Here is a 15,361-nt window from a genome sequence, read left to right as displayed (position 1 = left end):
TCCGTTTTTACTGGTGGATAACTACAGTCGTCTTCCTCAGATCCGGAACATCACCGTGCAACGGTTTGGGGGTTCCGGATCTCGATTCTCCGGTTCTCGAGGAGGTTGGATCGGGACAACGATAATTTGATTACGTAATTGGGCTTTTACTGGTTGCGTCACAACATATCTATGGTCAGACGGGTCAGACTCACTCAGTGTGCATGCCAATTATTAGAAGATGATTATAGAAACTGTAGACAGATGGGACGGCAGACGGCTACGCGTCAGAAATTATTTTATAGAATGCATTCCGACCTTCAGAGGAACTCAGTTGCGCGCCTATTAATAATAGGCTCCCGGTGACTCTATGGGCCTTCCAAAAACCTATGGACTTGAGATCCGGAAGTTGGCCCCCCAAGAGGTTCCGGATCCGGATCTGCCCAAATGTCCGGATCTCAACTGTCTGTACGGTGGCAGACAACCTGAATGCACCCAGAAGGGTTCCGGATCTGCCCAATGTCCGGATTTGAAGGTTCCGGATCTGAGGAAGACGACTGTATATCCAGTGACTTGTTCCCATAGTGGTCACTTTGAAGCGAAGTCGGCCAGAGAAAAATCAGAAAGCCTTCCCGTCGGGATTCACGCCGTCGTTGTCGGAGATCTAGACATGCTAATTTTAAGTTGTCACTCGGCAGCGCGGCTAAAATATCTGATATGACGGAGGGCCACCTCTGTATGATCAAGTGTAGAGGGCGTTTCAACGACATCAGAGTAACACTTGCACTGGTAGACCATGCACATCATGCAGCACCCACTGAGCTGCGACAGCCCACATTCAGTGTTACGTACAGACAGCACAATCTCGTACTATCAACCGCTGCAGGTCTCAAGTCAGGTGTAACAAAGTGCAATTAGTGGAGGCAGGCACGCTAGGCACTTGCTGGTGTAAGTTGGACTCTAGGCTCGCTCTTCGTCCGTCTTCAATCATTTGCCTTACGCCGCTCCCCTTACTCCCTTCTTCACTACCATCCTCTTCTTCATCCTACGTATCATCTCCTATGCCGTGTCAGTAGCACCGTAAGCCCATCATCCAACGTTCCCCTTCCTTCCTTTATGCTCACCACCTGCTGCGCATCAGGACAGCATATCCCGTGCTTCGTGCTCCACTCAACACCCAGCTCGACCCTTCGTACGCCATCCTGACACCGAGACAACAGTGTGGCATCTCAGCAGGCAACATTGAATCATCATCCATCCGTCCAAGCTGGGTGGCAAGACCCGCGATAGACTTGTAACGTGCGACGCCTCTTGTAACCTGCGGACTCCAGTGTCCCGTCACCTTTATCTTCTATCTGCGTTACAGGGACCAGCATCATACGATGTCGAACGGCGTATTCTTTCTGGATGAGGAGAGAGAACGTGACGCTGTCAGTAATCCTTCTCCAACTCTCTCTCCATCCAATCCCGCAGAAGATGCAAAGTCTACGCAGCCTCTTCCGTCCCTTCAAATACCTCAAACCACTCTTGCTGCTCCTATCCCTACTCATGGAGGGCAGCCTTTACCGCAGCATCGAAAACATCCCGCGTCATTTGCAGCGACACCGTCGTTTCCTTCTCCACTGGCAAGAGCAGTAACAGTACCGTCACATTCAGATGAATCATCGTCTTCTACACATTCATCGCCTACTCAGTCTGATGAGGAATGGGAAGGTCGTCGGAATAGTGGTCAGCGTTCGCCAAGCGAAATGTCTGGGTCGGGAACTCCGAGACGGTGGGCGGAAGGTGTACATGGAGCATACCAACGTTCGCCGTCTTTATCCCGTGCCGGCAGTCCTACCTCCCGTCCACCCAGTCCGACAGCAGCAGGCACGAATACCCGACCTCAACCTCTTACTCCTGGTGCTTTGCTCATGCGAAGTAGGCGGTCAGGAAGTACATCCCGACACTCCCCGCCGCGGATTGCAAAGAAAGAACCCGCAACGGGTCAGAAAATGCCGCGGTTTGTCGACACCTTTAGTCGCATGCAACCCGGGGATACTGGTTCTGTGTATTCTCAAAACGGTTCCAATGGTTATGGGCATGATCAATCGAGCCCCTCCAAGACAGAGTCAGTGAGCGGTGATAGAGCTGTCGCCATTCCGTCCGCCCAAGATACTTCAAAGGAAGCGAATTCATTGGGTTTCGGTTGGGGAGCATGGGAATTATCAGGTTCGGGATCGTCCTTTGGAAATGGTGCGGGTAGTTTGAGGGATAAAGGAAAGCCCAGAGGAGACCTGAGGGATATTGGACCACCAAGCCCAAGGCGAGAAAGGGACCGAATGAGTACTATTAGGTAAGTTAAGGAACGCATGTTTGTTGAAAAACAATCATTGACGATCATATGCTAGTGTCAGCCCAACAAAGCAAAGGCGACCATCAGACTTCCTCAACCCTGTTTTAGAAGCTCGCAAGATGCCTACCAGCAATGGTCGACCTTCTTTCGGCGGGCCGGCCGTGGCTCATCTGTCGACATCCGCGTCAATGGTCTCACCTCTCAATCCTTTACCGTCACCATGGACAACTGCTTCTGATACTTCCGTCTCTACATTCAGTCCTTCTACCAGCTCGACGAGCGAATCAGCACTGACCAGCGGCTCATCGAATACTGGAGGAGCTATCAAGCTAAACAGAGTGCCGACGAGTGTAAGGATGGCGGCGGACCTGTTGAGGAATGCGAATACTGCTAGTCCGGCTCCCATCTCCGGTAACACCCCTCCCGAACATCAGCTGCCAGGACGTGAAGGCCTCACAAAAGAACAAATCGATCAGGCAATCATGCCTCCGCCTCAACCCCCCGCTCCTTCAGGCCAGTATATGGAAGATGTTCGACCCGGACCTACACCGATGACGACGGCTACACCGGCACCTAGTACTGAATCTCATATCCCCTTGGCTGCTGGTCGCTCTCCGGCGATCCCATTCAAAACATCGATGGTGCCACTTTTACCACGACCAAGACCGTCATTACCTCTAGAATCGCCAGCATTATCAAGTAATGGCAATGTTCAAATACCGACGGAATCGGTAAAGGTACACAAGTATCGGACTTCTCTCTATGAGCCTGTTAAATCCTCGAATTTATTATCCGAGTCTCCATCCGAAAGCACATCTGGCGGTGAGAATGGTTCCCCAGCAAAATCGGATTCTGCTTCTGTCGCAACTTCTCCCTCGCGATTCGGTCTAGGCTTGAGCATACCTTCAGGCACAACCACAGCGCCATTCCTCTCGCCTGTGCCACAATCTACAGCTACCGAAAAACCAGGAGTGGCTCAGTTGGCTCGTTTGAAAGGTGCTGCTGGCGAGAAGCATGGGATGGCTGGAGATCTGGCGGGGATTAGCGGGATGGGAGATGCGGCCAGTCATGCGACAATGATTATGCAGAGTCGACAGGCGAAAATTCAACGATGGGGTGTCGGTTCAAATGTGCGTACTTTGCCTAGGCCAGTTTATGAAATACGCTAATTAATGCGGCGATAGCAGAGAGGCTTCGCTCCACCCATCTTCGGTCGTTCAGCAAGTGCTGGTTCTCCTGCAATGCTGGCCGCCCGGCGAGCAGATCGTCAATCAGAATGGGGTCAGCTAGATGTCAGTGGCGGAACTGCGGCTTCTTCCCCTGGAGAAGATATCCCAGCTACAGGCTCACTCGACGCTTTCTCTTGTGCAATCTCAGGTACCCTTGGACCATCAGCATCCATGCCTTCCACCCAAACTCCAAATCCTTCTTTGCTCGGTTTAAGTTCACATGGTGCTGAAGATAACGAGATGAGAGAAGAAGCCGGATCCTGTACGAAACATCAGTTTAACGCTGGAGCAGCAGGTGTGGGCGATATTGAGTGGGTAGACTGGATGGACTGTTATAAAGGCTACAAGGAGATGAAGATTAAGGCAGAGGCGGAAGCTATGAAGGCAGAGACGTCAAAGGCGGGTGACAGCCCGGCTTTTGAAACGAAGCAACTGGGATACGAACATGCGACAAGACCATCATTGCAGGAAGAGAGGAGACCCGCAGAGAGAGCCCATGGTCGAAGATTTTCAGATCAGGAAGTGACCATTTCATCACGAAAAAGTGGGGAGAAGATTCCAGTAACGCTAACGTTGACGCCGACGGTATCAAGGGACAGTCAGGGAGGTTCGTTACACGGCTCGATGAAAAGGCAAAGCTTGTCTTTCAAAAATTTGATTGCTGTTGAGCCAAGAATGTCCCCCACACAACGGAGATCTAGTTTCTTTGAGAGGCAGAGGCAGTCTTCAGGGAGTTCAACCAAGACAGACCATTCGTCTGTCTTTGGCTCCGGTTCGGGGTCTGGCTCAGGTCTCATGAAGAAGAAAAATCTGGTATCGAAGATGGAAGGTTGGTGGAATGCTGTTAAGAGCAACTTCGTTCCTGAGCATCCTCCTGGACGACCGGGTGGTCACAGCAATCAAGGAAGAGTCAACCATTCACCAAAGCGACGTGGTAGTATACCTTCTATCACCCAACTGAAATCTGCGTATCTTGCGCCAGAACCAGCAGCCCTTCGTGGCTCCCCCAATCTACCATTGCGTCAGGTCATTTCCCACAACGAGCTTCGACAGCGTCCTCAAGGAGACAACCATTATGAGAGCGCAAGTGTCTTGGACTCCACTCCCGCTGACATAGCTCGTCTCTCGAGAAATTCATCCTCCGAAACTGCAATGCCGATCCCCCAGCACATGCTAGTCCCCCCGCCACCACCCGTTAGACATGCCTCTACTGTTACTGAAGTAACGGAGGAACCTACCAATCCACCCAGCAGGCAGGAGCCCCCAATTCATACCTCTCTCGAAGCTCGACGACGGCAGCCCAACCTCAGGCTTGAGCTTGAGCCTCACACCCTCGCACAGCCCAGTCCCCATAGCAGCAACTCATCTGGCAGTCAGCCGCGTATGGTTCCCCTTGGTATGCCTTTGCGACTTAGCGAATCTTCCTTGAGATCCTCAGTTTATGGCCAATCACGTGGACCAGGTTTAACGCCCGGCGCTCCTAGATGGGATCAAACACCGTGGCCCGTGCATACTTTTAGTCAGCATCAAGTCGAGGATAGGGAGGATAAGCCCGTGGCGCCTGGTGCAGAATTGACTGTGGGATCTGTACGAAATCATATTAGACGTAGATTGAACGGCGCAAAAGAAGCCTGTGATGCGTCATTGAGGCGGACGATAAATTCCATCACAAAGTTTGTTGAACAGGAAAGGCAAGACGTTGGTAGACAGGAAGAAATTCCTGTGGATTACTTTGAAACGTTGAACTTGAATGACTCTGCAGTTGTTGATGGGGAAGACACAGGAAGTGAGGCAGCGTATGAGAACGAAGGGCCAAGTTCACGGGCAGGTCAGTCTTCATTCTCGCTTACTGGATAGAAAACATGGCTTACAACTGAAAAGTATCCATTTCTTGGTCTCGAGGTCCAAGCAGGCGCCCCTCTGTCTCGTTGCACGCGATTAGTCCCAAAGCTCGGACTTCAGCGCTTGCTACTAGCCCCAGCCGAATCGTATCGAGACGAAGGCCGAGTGCAGTACTCCCACGAACCTTTGGTCCTACAGGACGCAACGTCTCGATACCAAAAGACCGTACTCAGTCTGGCGCAAGCTCCAGGTCGACTTCACGCTCTCACTCACCCATGCCAGGACGGCAGCTCCCTCTGCAAGTTGACTCTACAGATGAAGATCGACATTTCTTGCAAGCCTTGCAAGACTTGATCGTGCAGGCTACTGAAGTGGTTGATTCCAGTGTTCACACTCTCAAATCTGGCCCAGATTCATGTGCCACCATCATCCAGCGTATCCAAAAGATAGGTGCTAAATGGGATGAGCATCCTGACTGGCCTGGACGAGAATGGTATGTTGAGATTCTCCTGGCTGTTGCCAATCTTGGCCGTGTTTTAGACTGGTGGGAAGCTGAAAAGGGCTTCTGGAACTTTGATGCCGAAACCGAGAATGACCAGCTGTTGTTCGTGTTAAAGCCGAGAGAGGAGCAAAGATTTGATCAAGAATTCCGGGCTACCTTCAGTGAGCCAAGGTATTCGCCCCTGTCTACTGCTGTATCCGTTGCTGGTGACCTGCCCCCGGCGTTAGGCCTGGATGCAACTTCACCAATTGTGTCCAGTCCACAGACTGCAAAGTCAGAAGGTAAATTTTGTTATCCCCCTACATCGTCCATGGCTGATACATCTTCAGAGCCAGGCAAGGGCTTATCACCCAAAGCTCAAGCTATCGACGATTTGAAGTTCCTTGCCGAGCATGCTAAGAGTGTGAATATTGTGATGGAACTTAGTTTACAGGGTGAGATAGTTGAGTACGTCAACGATGCGGTGTTGGAAGTCCTAGGGTGAGTTCGAACGACTTTACTTTTCGTTGTAATTTGCTTTGACACGTCTATCGCAGGCAAGTCCCAGAAGAAGTGATAGACCATCCCATTACAGATTTGCTCGCTCCTGGTGACGCATCAGTATTTTCCGAGGCCACCCATCAGCTCATTGAGGATGATAATAACACAGTTCAATGCCGATTCCGATTCGAAGTTCATGATCTTGCCCAAGATGAAGATGATGAACGTCAACCGGGCCCAGTATACATCGAGCTTGAGGGCGTCGGTATGCTGATGCGTGAGAACAACGAGCCATCGCACACAATGTGGGTGATGAAGCCCGTTGCCGCGACTCAGGTGGAAGCTATCACTGCGGCAGTCTTCCCTCGCGATGGCCATATCTCAACCGAGGGAATTCTTTGTCGAATTTGCGAAAGAGAGATCGTCGCTTGGTTCTTCGAAAAGCATAATGAAACCTGCGATGCGCTTCATCGCTTGGAAGCCGAGATTGCTGAGTGCGATGATTGCTTGCACGAACTTCGTCAGACCGTTGTCGATTTGGAATCTGAAGTCGACGCTGCTGCTCCCAATAATCCCGCGCAATATCAGGGGGTGCTCTTCTTCACTCTGCCTGAATCGGTTGCAGCTAGTGATGCAAAAGCCGCTACTCAATATCTTCAAGGAATAGAAGTTCGCAAGGTTGCTCGTGAACACTTGCAGGATGTTCTCCATATATTAAGTACCGCCCGCCAGATAGAGACGCCTTACGTGCGTGAGGAAGAGGCAGATCTTCCTTCCAATATCCAGAACTATCTGTCAGAAGAGTCTGAAGATCGATTGTTGAAGATCATGAGGTGGCAACGCCCTCAGACTAATGAATTTGCTCTTAACCTCCTCTTCACCCATGTCGAAGAGCAGTTGAAAAGAAAGCACAAAGCCGTGGCGAGGATGCAGAGTACCATCAGGTATTCCGAGAAGACGAGACATGAATGGGAAGATAAGGTTAATGAGATGTTGGCGGAACAAGAGGATGGTAGCGGTACGGAGAGTGAATCGGGTTCGGGTGGCAGTGAAATTGATAAGTCCCCTTCTGAGGTTCACGCAGCCCTCTCAGTCGAAAACCCAGAGTCTTCTCCACCCGGTCCAAGGAAAATAGCGCCTTTGGCCAGGCTGCCCATCACGCAAGCGCACCCCCATCGACAGCCTTCCGTTCTTGAGGAATTATCAGCTCCAACAAGTATTGCTCCTACCCCTGCGGCTCCTCAAACGATCACTACTGATCCTGCGCCTCCAGCATTAACGTCCGCTTCCTCACTGCCTACAGTCCCCATTCTGGCACCCAAAGTCAGGAACGCTCCCTTTCAATTCGGATCTAAAGTGCACAGTCCAGATATGCCACCTCCTGCGCCATCGAGACGAGTAACCCCATCTAAAACCGGTTCAACAGAACCCGAATCTATGACATCTTCACCTCTATTAATGCCCTACGGGGCCGATAGACACCATCGCCGTCGCATCTCAGGCTCTCAAGGAATGCGCGACGCGCCTCTTTCACCTAGAATCCCATCCGCTGCTCTCCGATCAAGCGTTGCTCAAACCACTATTGATGACTTTAAGATATTGAAGCCTATCAGTCGAGGTGCTTTTGGCTCTGTTTATCTTGCGAAAAAGGTTGCAACAGGTGACTACTTCGCGATCAAGGCTTTGAAAAAGTCAGACATGATTTCAAAGAATCAAATCACCAATGTAAAGGCTGAACGAACAATTTTAATGAATCAGGCCAGCTCACCGTATGTCGCCAAACTTTTCTTTTCTTTTCAATCCAAGGATTATCTCTATCTTGTGATGGAGTACTTAAATGGCGGTGATTGTGCGTCGTTAGTCAAGACGTTGGGTGGTTTAAGTGAAGATTGGGCAAGAAATTACACGGCAGAAGTCGTCCTGGGTCTGGAGTATCTGCATAAGAGAAATATTGTCCATCGGTAAGTTCTATCTCCTTGTTTGTACGGTGCTAAATTCCAGGTGTACAGAGATATCAAACCCGATAACCTCCTTATTGACGCCCGAGGTCATTTAAAGCTGACCGATTTTGGTCTGTCCCGAATCGGCTTGTTGAATCGTCAGGTTGGTGGTCCAAGGCCCGCTTACCTCCGAGGTATTTCACTTCGGGGCTCTGGTCAACATCGCCTGTCAATGACTCGAACGACATCGAACTCGTCATTAATTGATTCAAACATGCTTTCACCAGAGATCAGCTCGGGTCAATCTTTGCCAAACGTGTCCCAGTCTTACTTCTCGCAAATGCGACCATCTGGGCCGGAGGATGAGTCAAGTGGCTCTGAGTCTGCGGGAATCATCCCCAAGCATGTGCGTCAAATGGCCACTAAACTTTCTTCCGAACTCGGCACTCCTTCTGTCAATGGCAAAGAACCCCCAAAGTTCGTTGGAACTCCAGATTATCTTGCACCGGAAAGCATATTGGGTATTGGTCAAGATGATGCGGCAGTTGATTGGTGGGCGCTGGGAGTAGTTCTGTACGAGTTTTTGTACGGCTTCCCGCCCTTCCATGCGGAAACCCCGGAGAAGGTATTCGACAACGTCGTTTCAAGAAGAATTAACTGGCACGAGGATGAGGTTGGCATCTCCCCCGAAGCTCGTGATCTGATCAATCGACTTCTGTGCTCAGACCCACAGATGCGACTAGGAGCCAATGGTGCAGAAGAAGTCAAGAGCCACCCTTATTTCGCATCTATCAATTGGGACACCATCGCCACTTCTGAAGCAAGCTTTGTGCCTGACGTCGCCGATCCCGAATCTACCGACTATTTTGACTCCCGAGGCGCGACCGTGGGCTTTCATGACGGTGGCGGCGTACCACAAGTATCGAAGCAGACAGCAACTGACCCCAATGCGAAGGCCAACCCTGGTGCTGCTTCTATGTCTCCAAAGGCATCAGGCGAGATGGAAGCCATCGCCAATGACATGGCCGAACAAAGTGATTTTGGCGCCTTCAACTATAAAAATCTACCAGTTTTGAAGCAAGCCAACGACGATGTCATTCGAAAATTGAGGACAGATTCTATGGCTCCTCTCAGTCAAGCATTAGAGTGTGCGCCTTCCTTGAGTAAAGGGAAACAAAGAAGATTATCCGTACAGGTGCAGAGCAAGTCCACCCGAAGGATATCTGATCCCAATCAGGCTCCTTACACTCCTTCTCCTTCAACGTCCACGTCCTCGGCTGTCTCCACTCCATCCCGAAGCAACATGCAGCCTCCGTCTAGTTCGACCTCACACCATCCCAGGCGTTTGTCCGAGCTTGGCGCTCTCGACCGAGTCAAATCGACTGATGAGGCGGATGAACCGCGTGAGGCTCAGTCACAGACTCGATTGCGAGGTGATTCAGGGTCAAGCATCGGTAGCAATAGCACAGAATTGACAAAGCAGCGCCGTCATGCCTCTTTGCAACTGGATTTTGCCACCTCAGAGCCTTTTGGGGGTTTAGCAGAAAATAAGCATTTTGTGGGGTCGAACGTCCATAGCAGAGGATTGGATGTGTTAGTTGCAGAGGATAATCCTATATCACAAAAAGTAAGCCCATTAAAATACTGCATCACCCGTAACGCATGTTAACAAACTTTTTTCGCTATAGATCCTTGAAACACTGCTTACTCGAGTGGGATGTCGATGTATCTGTGTGGATGATGGACCCTCAGCTTTGGCGGCGATTATGGGCAGCATTCGTGAGTAGCGCAAAGCCATGCTGCTCGATGTCTTATATGCTGACGGAGCCATTTAGGATTCGATGTCATTATCTGCGATATTCATATGCCGGTCGTAAATGGAGAGCAAGTCGCTCGAATGATCAGATCGACCAACAATCATAACCAGCTTACACCAAGTGAGTTGATGATTTCCAGCTTTTGCATGTAATTCAGCTAACTAAAACTACCTTAGTCATTGCTGCAACCTCGTATGAGCAATATATCAATGAGGAGGGGACCCTATTCTCAGGAGTACTGGCGAAGCCTGTCACGAAGGCGGACCTCATCAGATGTTTGGCGAAGCTCGGGTTTGTAATCAGTGCCGGTGCCAGTGATGTCGCGTCAGTGCCGACAACGGCTCCTGCGGTCCAATCGTAAAACGGTATTTCCTAACCGATATGTTCTTTATGACGATATTCTTAATGCTCAAGCGACTCCCGTTTACATATTGTAGTTTTATTTTCTTTATTTTCTTTGGTTTCTTTGATTACCATGACAGCCAGCACGTTTCAAAAATTGTAATATTCCGGTTTTCTTGTAGTTGTTGTCATGTCTCATGCATACCGATTTTAAGATGCACAAACAAGGAGGGAAGCTACATACAAGTCTAAAAACAAACAATATTGAAGATACTGAAGATGCTAATATTACCGCCCAAGAATCACGAGCACATAGGCTTTATAGTACCACATCAGGCGAATTTGTCTCCTTTGGATAACCCAACTAGGCCGCTCGAACTGCTAGACATTGTGCTACTCCTTTGCGGCATCGGCCCGGGTCTTCCTCTGCCGAAAACGTCACCGCCTACACTATTGCCCATATTTTCTCCTATACCGGAGTTCGAATTTCCTCCATTACGTCTAATAACAGAGAAATTACCGCCCCCACCACCTCTTGAATTGACGCCTCGATTATAGGTGCTTTCATTTCGCAGATAGGCTTCAAATTGCTGAAGGCGGTCACCATCTCTCTTGTGTGAAGAGTAGGTAACCTACAAAAAACCAGTCAGATCGACACTGGAAAGAGAGCAGCTGGCAGAGTAGGTACTTACGAGGTCATCATCCTCAGCAGGCACTTGCTCCATCTTTTTGGTATACCTAACGTTACGCTTGATATTGAAGTTTGAATCCTTCATAATTACGTCTTCGTCAATTCCTAGATGAATGGCAGTTGCGCGAGAACGTCCAGAGATGTGGTGCTTCACACCTAAACCTAGCTCGGCGTCCATCTCCTGATCCATGGTTTCCATGTCCCTCTGATAGTGCTTTTCATCAGCTTTGTCCGTGTGTCTTAGAAAAAGGACGGCGTAAGACTGACCTGGGCATTCATCTTTGCAACCTTCTGGAGTCGCACTCTTCTGTCGCCGTATGATAATCTCTCGACAGGCTCAGGTTCCGGTGACAGACGCTCAACACCACCAAGCACAGATGGGTGATACTCTTCTTCGCCAACGTCAGACTGATCAGAGTCCAGATCCCTGTGATATTCCTGCTCGAAGACATTGATCTCGCCATCTATTGGCAATCAGCAAATGTTCCAAAAATTGACTGGATACGCTACCCACCTAGTAAACCCTCTGCTCTACCCAGTTCTCTCCTTTTTCGCTCCTTTCTAGAGAGCTTCTTCAATCTCACGCCCTCATCATCACTATCATCGTCGTAGAAGTCCTGCCCTTTTCTCCTCTTCCTATGTTCACCCTCGGTAATCTTCCTCGCCTCCTCTAGTCTTCTTGCGTCATCCTCGTCTTCAATCTGCTTTCTCATCTGTGCAGCCAGCTCATCCTGACGGGCTTTCTCCTCTGCAGAAACGGCGGCGTCGTCGACAAGTTCCTCGAGAAAGCGATCATCTCCTTCATCTCCAGAGTTTTCGTCTTCGCCACCAGTTGTCTTCATCCATCCACCATCACCTTCGTCGCTCTCCTCGGCTTCCGCCTCAAGGAATGCAGACTTATTCTTACCCTTCTTCTTTCTCTCAGCTTCGATGATAGGGATGTCAAGGGGATTGGCTGCCAATCTGGCACCAGCGCGTAAGACGTCAAAGGCATTTTGTTGTTCCTCGGAAACTTGTGTTGGCTCAAGTTCATCGGCGCTGGCTTCAGGGGAACTTTCTCGTAAACGGTCAGGGGAACGAGGCGATCCTGAAACTCTTCTCTTGAGTCGAGTCAACTTCTGAGTAGGGCTAAATTGATCAGAAGAGACCATGTCGCCATTACGCCTCGGGAAAGTTTGTCCCATTGAATTCGCATATTGAGTATCACGCTGGGTGAGAGGAGTAGGACTGCCACCGCCAAGGGCGTAGGAAGGATCGTAATCCTCATCAGGCGTCGTCGGTTTGGTTTGGGTAAACAATCTGGAGACAGAACGTTAGCTGAAGACTAGCACTGCAGCTGTAAATAGTCAGGCGTACCCTTGTGTGTTCAGATATCGCTTCGCAGGTTCCTCCAATTCCCTCGCCCGCTCCATTGCAGCGTCCTCAATAGCGGCAATGACGAGCTGATCATCTCTGAGCGCTTGGCTTTCAGAGATCTGGAGAGGTGGGAGCTCTAACTGGGTTGGAAGGAGGCCGACAGGTTTCCGGTTGCGCAACTCTGCAAAAGCATCCTCCTACGAGAATCACAGTCAGTAAGGATCCAAAAGAAAGTATGAATCGCTCTACATACCCCGTCGCCAGCGTTGTCGATCTGGGTAGCATCGAATAACTGCGACATACCACCCTCACCAAACCCTGCAAGGTCTATATCGATATCAGCGGCCAGCGGCGCGAGGTTAGAGATGGCGGTTTCTGCCAGTGGCTCGCGAGGGGTAGGAGCTTTAGGAGGCACAGATTCATCCTCGTCGTCTGATTCAAGAACCCGTGCCGAGGCACGAGGCTTTTTACTTTTTCGTTTGAGAATAAGCGCTGAATCCTCCTCTTCCTCTTCTTCAGACTGGGATTGGTTTCCCTTGTCTCCAGAGGTGTCGGCAATAGGCTCGTCCTTCATCGGAAGTTCCTCACTTTTCTCATCTTCCTCCTCTTCACCGCTATACACCAATTCTTGCTCTTCACTTTCATCATCCGGTGCGTACTCCCCATCATCTTCATCCTCATCTCCGTCTTCATCTTCCTCCTCACCAGCCTGTTCCGCTTGCGTTACAAGTTCATCCACGTCCTGCGTCACTCTTTCAGGCAAAATCCTCCCTCTTCCCCATTGCTCCTCCTTCTTCCCCTTCGTCATGTTCGCCTGTTGCCTATGCTTATCCAATATGTATGCATTCAACTTGGCCTGCGAGATGGCGCCGTCCCTGCCCTTCTTCTGGCCCGCAGGACGCACACCACCGTTAAGGAATTTAGAAGAAGCATGGTTGGGCGTGTGGGCGGCATGAAGGACATAGGTTTCAGTCGCTTCTTGGGACATCGACTGGGGTTTCGGACCGCCCTTCTCAAAAGGTGTGGTCGATCTGCGAGAGGCAGCAGCACGGATAATATCCAGAGTTTTAGTATTCGGTTTGACACTACCGCCTGCCCGGCCTCTACCTTCAAGAAGAAAGTCGCGCGAGCCTTGGACGATATCGAGGTCGTCGTCATCGTCTGCTTTCGATTTTGGTTTGTTTCGCAAAGCCGCTTCACGCGCCAATTTTGCCTTAATTTCTTTCAAGTTTCTCATCTTCTCAGCTTGCTTCTCCGCAGCTGTATCTTTCTTCTCCTCCTTCTCCATGAATGCACCGAAATCTTGGTTTTCGTCCTCTTCTTCCTGCTCATTTGGCTCAGAAGTCCCTAGCACTCTAGAAGACTGGCTTATTCTCGATTTGGAGTAGTCACGGGAAGGGCGAAGGATTGAATTGGGAGTAGGGGAGGAGCTGATGGTGGATGTTTTGATTTGGGTCGAAGGGACGTGCACATGGGCGGTGGAACTTGGGGTGAAGAGCGTTATCGGGTCATTCTCAGAGGAGGGAATTATTAGCGGTTGTGGGGCGGGCGATGCTTCCTTGATCACGAGTTGATGAGGAGGGGGAGAGCTATCTTTCACGGCTTTCCACTTGTTGAGCCAATCGCCCAGAGGCGCCAATTTCGCATTTGGTTTAGGGAGGTGGACAGGGCGTTCTATCAAAATTCAGCAATGTTCCTGAGGCAAGATTATATTACTCACGGCGCTTTGCAGCATCGATTTCCCTATACATTGTTTCCTTATTCCGCTTGTTGAGACCCTGATTTTTGCTGTTAGTGCCGAACCATATAATGAAAAACCATCGCAGATATCCACCTTATTATTCGACTTTTCATGTTCATCCGAATCTTTATCGTCGGAGAACAGGTCGTTCAGCTCTGCTAAGGGATCTTCACGAGCCTGCGAAAATTGTCCCTCTTTCGCTCTCTCTTGTTCTCTCTGTCCATGGGTCTCCACTTCCTCGTTTTGTTGCGCCAGAAGTGCCCCGATATCTTGATCTTCGCCATCATCCTTCTCTTTGTCAGAGTCTGCATCCTTCTCAGTAGGATTCTGCTCTGTCAACTCCTCCTGGCTAGAGAAAAGAGGAGGAGACGCGCTTTGACTGGACTCTGAACGCGCTCGGCGCTTGGGTGTTTCCTCCTCTTCCTCCTCTTCCTCATCAGACGCGATAACGCTTCGAGATTTCCCTTTTAAAAGTCGATTTAGGACATAAGACTCCTCTTCGGTCGTCTCTGAGGCCTCCGAAACTTGTAGCAGTGATTGTGGTTCTGACAATGCAGAGCTCGCTTGTGACGAGTGGCGCTTGGGTGGCGATGAGGGCGGCATGGAAAATGGTGATGCCTGCGAAGATCCGTTGACAGATACAGTAAGGCCGCCGGTCGCTTTGGCAGTTAATTTTCGTGTGTGATCTTGTTCCTCGGTGACCAAGGTAGAGGTCGAACCATTTTTACCCCTCAATTCGCCCCTCAGTCGTGCCATCTCGCGTGCCAGTTCTTCTGGGTCTTCTGCTAGCCCCGCACCATCGCGTGGGGCATCTATTTCAGCCAGCTGACTCCTCCAGTTAGATGATAGATCTGTCCATCTGTTAACAAGCGTATTATCTCTTGCAGAAGACGGCTCGCCAAATTCAGAAGTGTTGGTAATTGAGGAAAATTCCACCTTGTCTGGTGGCGGAGAGACGTGTTTGGCGCGTCCATATGTACGCTTAGGGGCCGGCCTAGGTGGAGAGGGCTCTGAAGGAAGAGTAGGAGCTTCCGAAGTGGGCGGCAAGGCGGTAAGAGAGGATGACAACATGCTGAAATGGGAGTCAGCCGCGCGTCAAGATTGCGT

At 50.3% G+C, this 15,361-nt stretch overlaps 2 protein-coding genes across 2 annotated transcripts; one reads left to right on the top strand and one right to left on the bottom strand.

Moving 5' to 3' along the window:
- Positions 1–4,167: 4,167 nt before the first annotated feature.
- Positions 4,168–10,485, top strand: CNBC6630 (hypothetical protein; the record flags this gene model as incomplete). Its single annotated transcript, XM_771181.1, has 8 exons — positions 4,168–5,371; positions 5,425–6,168; positions 6,217–6,367; positions 6,424–8,328; positions 8,377–9,934; positions 9,996–10,086; positions 10,143–10,244; positions 10,301–10,485. 8 exons carry the CDS (start codon positions 4,168–4,170, stop codon positions 10,483–10,485), a joined length of 5,940 nt encoding a protein of 1,979 aa, XP_776274.1.
- A 613-nt stretch (positions 10,486–11,098) lies between these two features.
- CNBC6620 (hypothetical protein) lies at positions 11,099–15,325 on the bottom strand (the record flags this gene model as incomplete). Its single annotated transcript, XM_771180.1, has 7 exons — positions 11,099–11,362; positions 11,425–11,621; positions 11,672–12,456; positions 12,514–12,710; positions 12,767–13,997; positions 14,114–14,187; positions 14,234–15,325. 7 exons carry the CDS (start codon positions 15,323–15,325, stop codon positions 11,099–11,101), a joined length of 3,840 nt encoding a protein of 1,279 aa, XP_776273.1.
- Between the last annotated feature and the right edge of the window lie 36 nt (positions 15,326–15,361).

This window comes from Cryptococcus neoformans, chromosome 3, assembly GCF_000149385.1.
Source record: "Cryptococcus neoformans var. neoformans B-3501A chromosome 3, whole genome shotgun sequence".
Lineage (NCBI taxonomy): Eukaryota > Fungi > Basidiomycota > Tremellomycetes > Tremellales > Cryptococcaceae > Cryptococcus > Cryptococcus deneoformans.
This window is presented reverse-complemented; position numbering and strand designations above follow the sequence as displayed.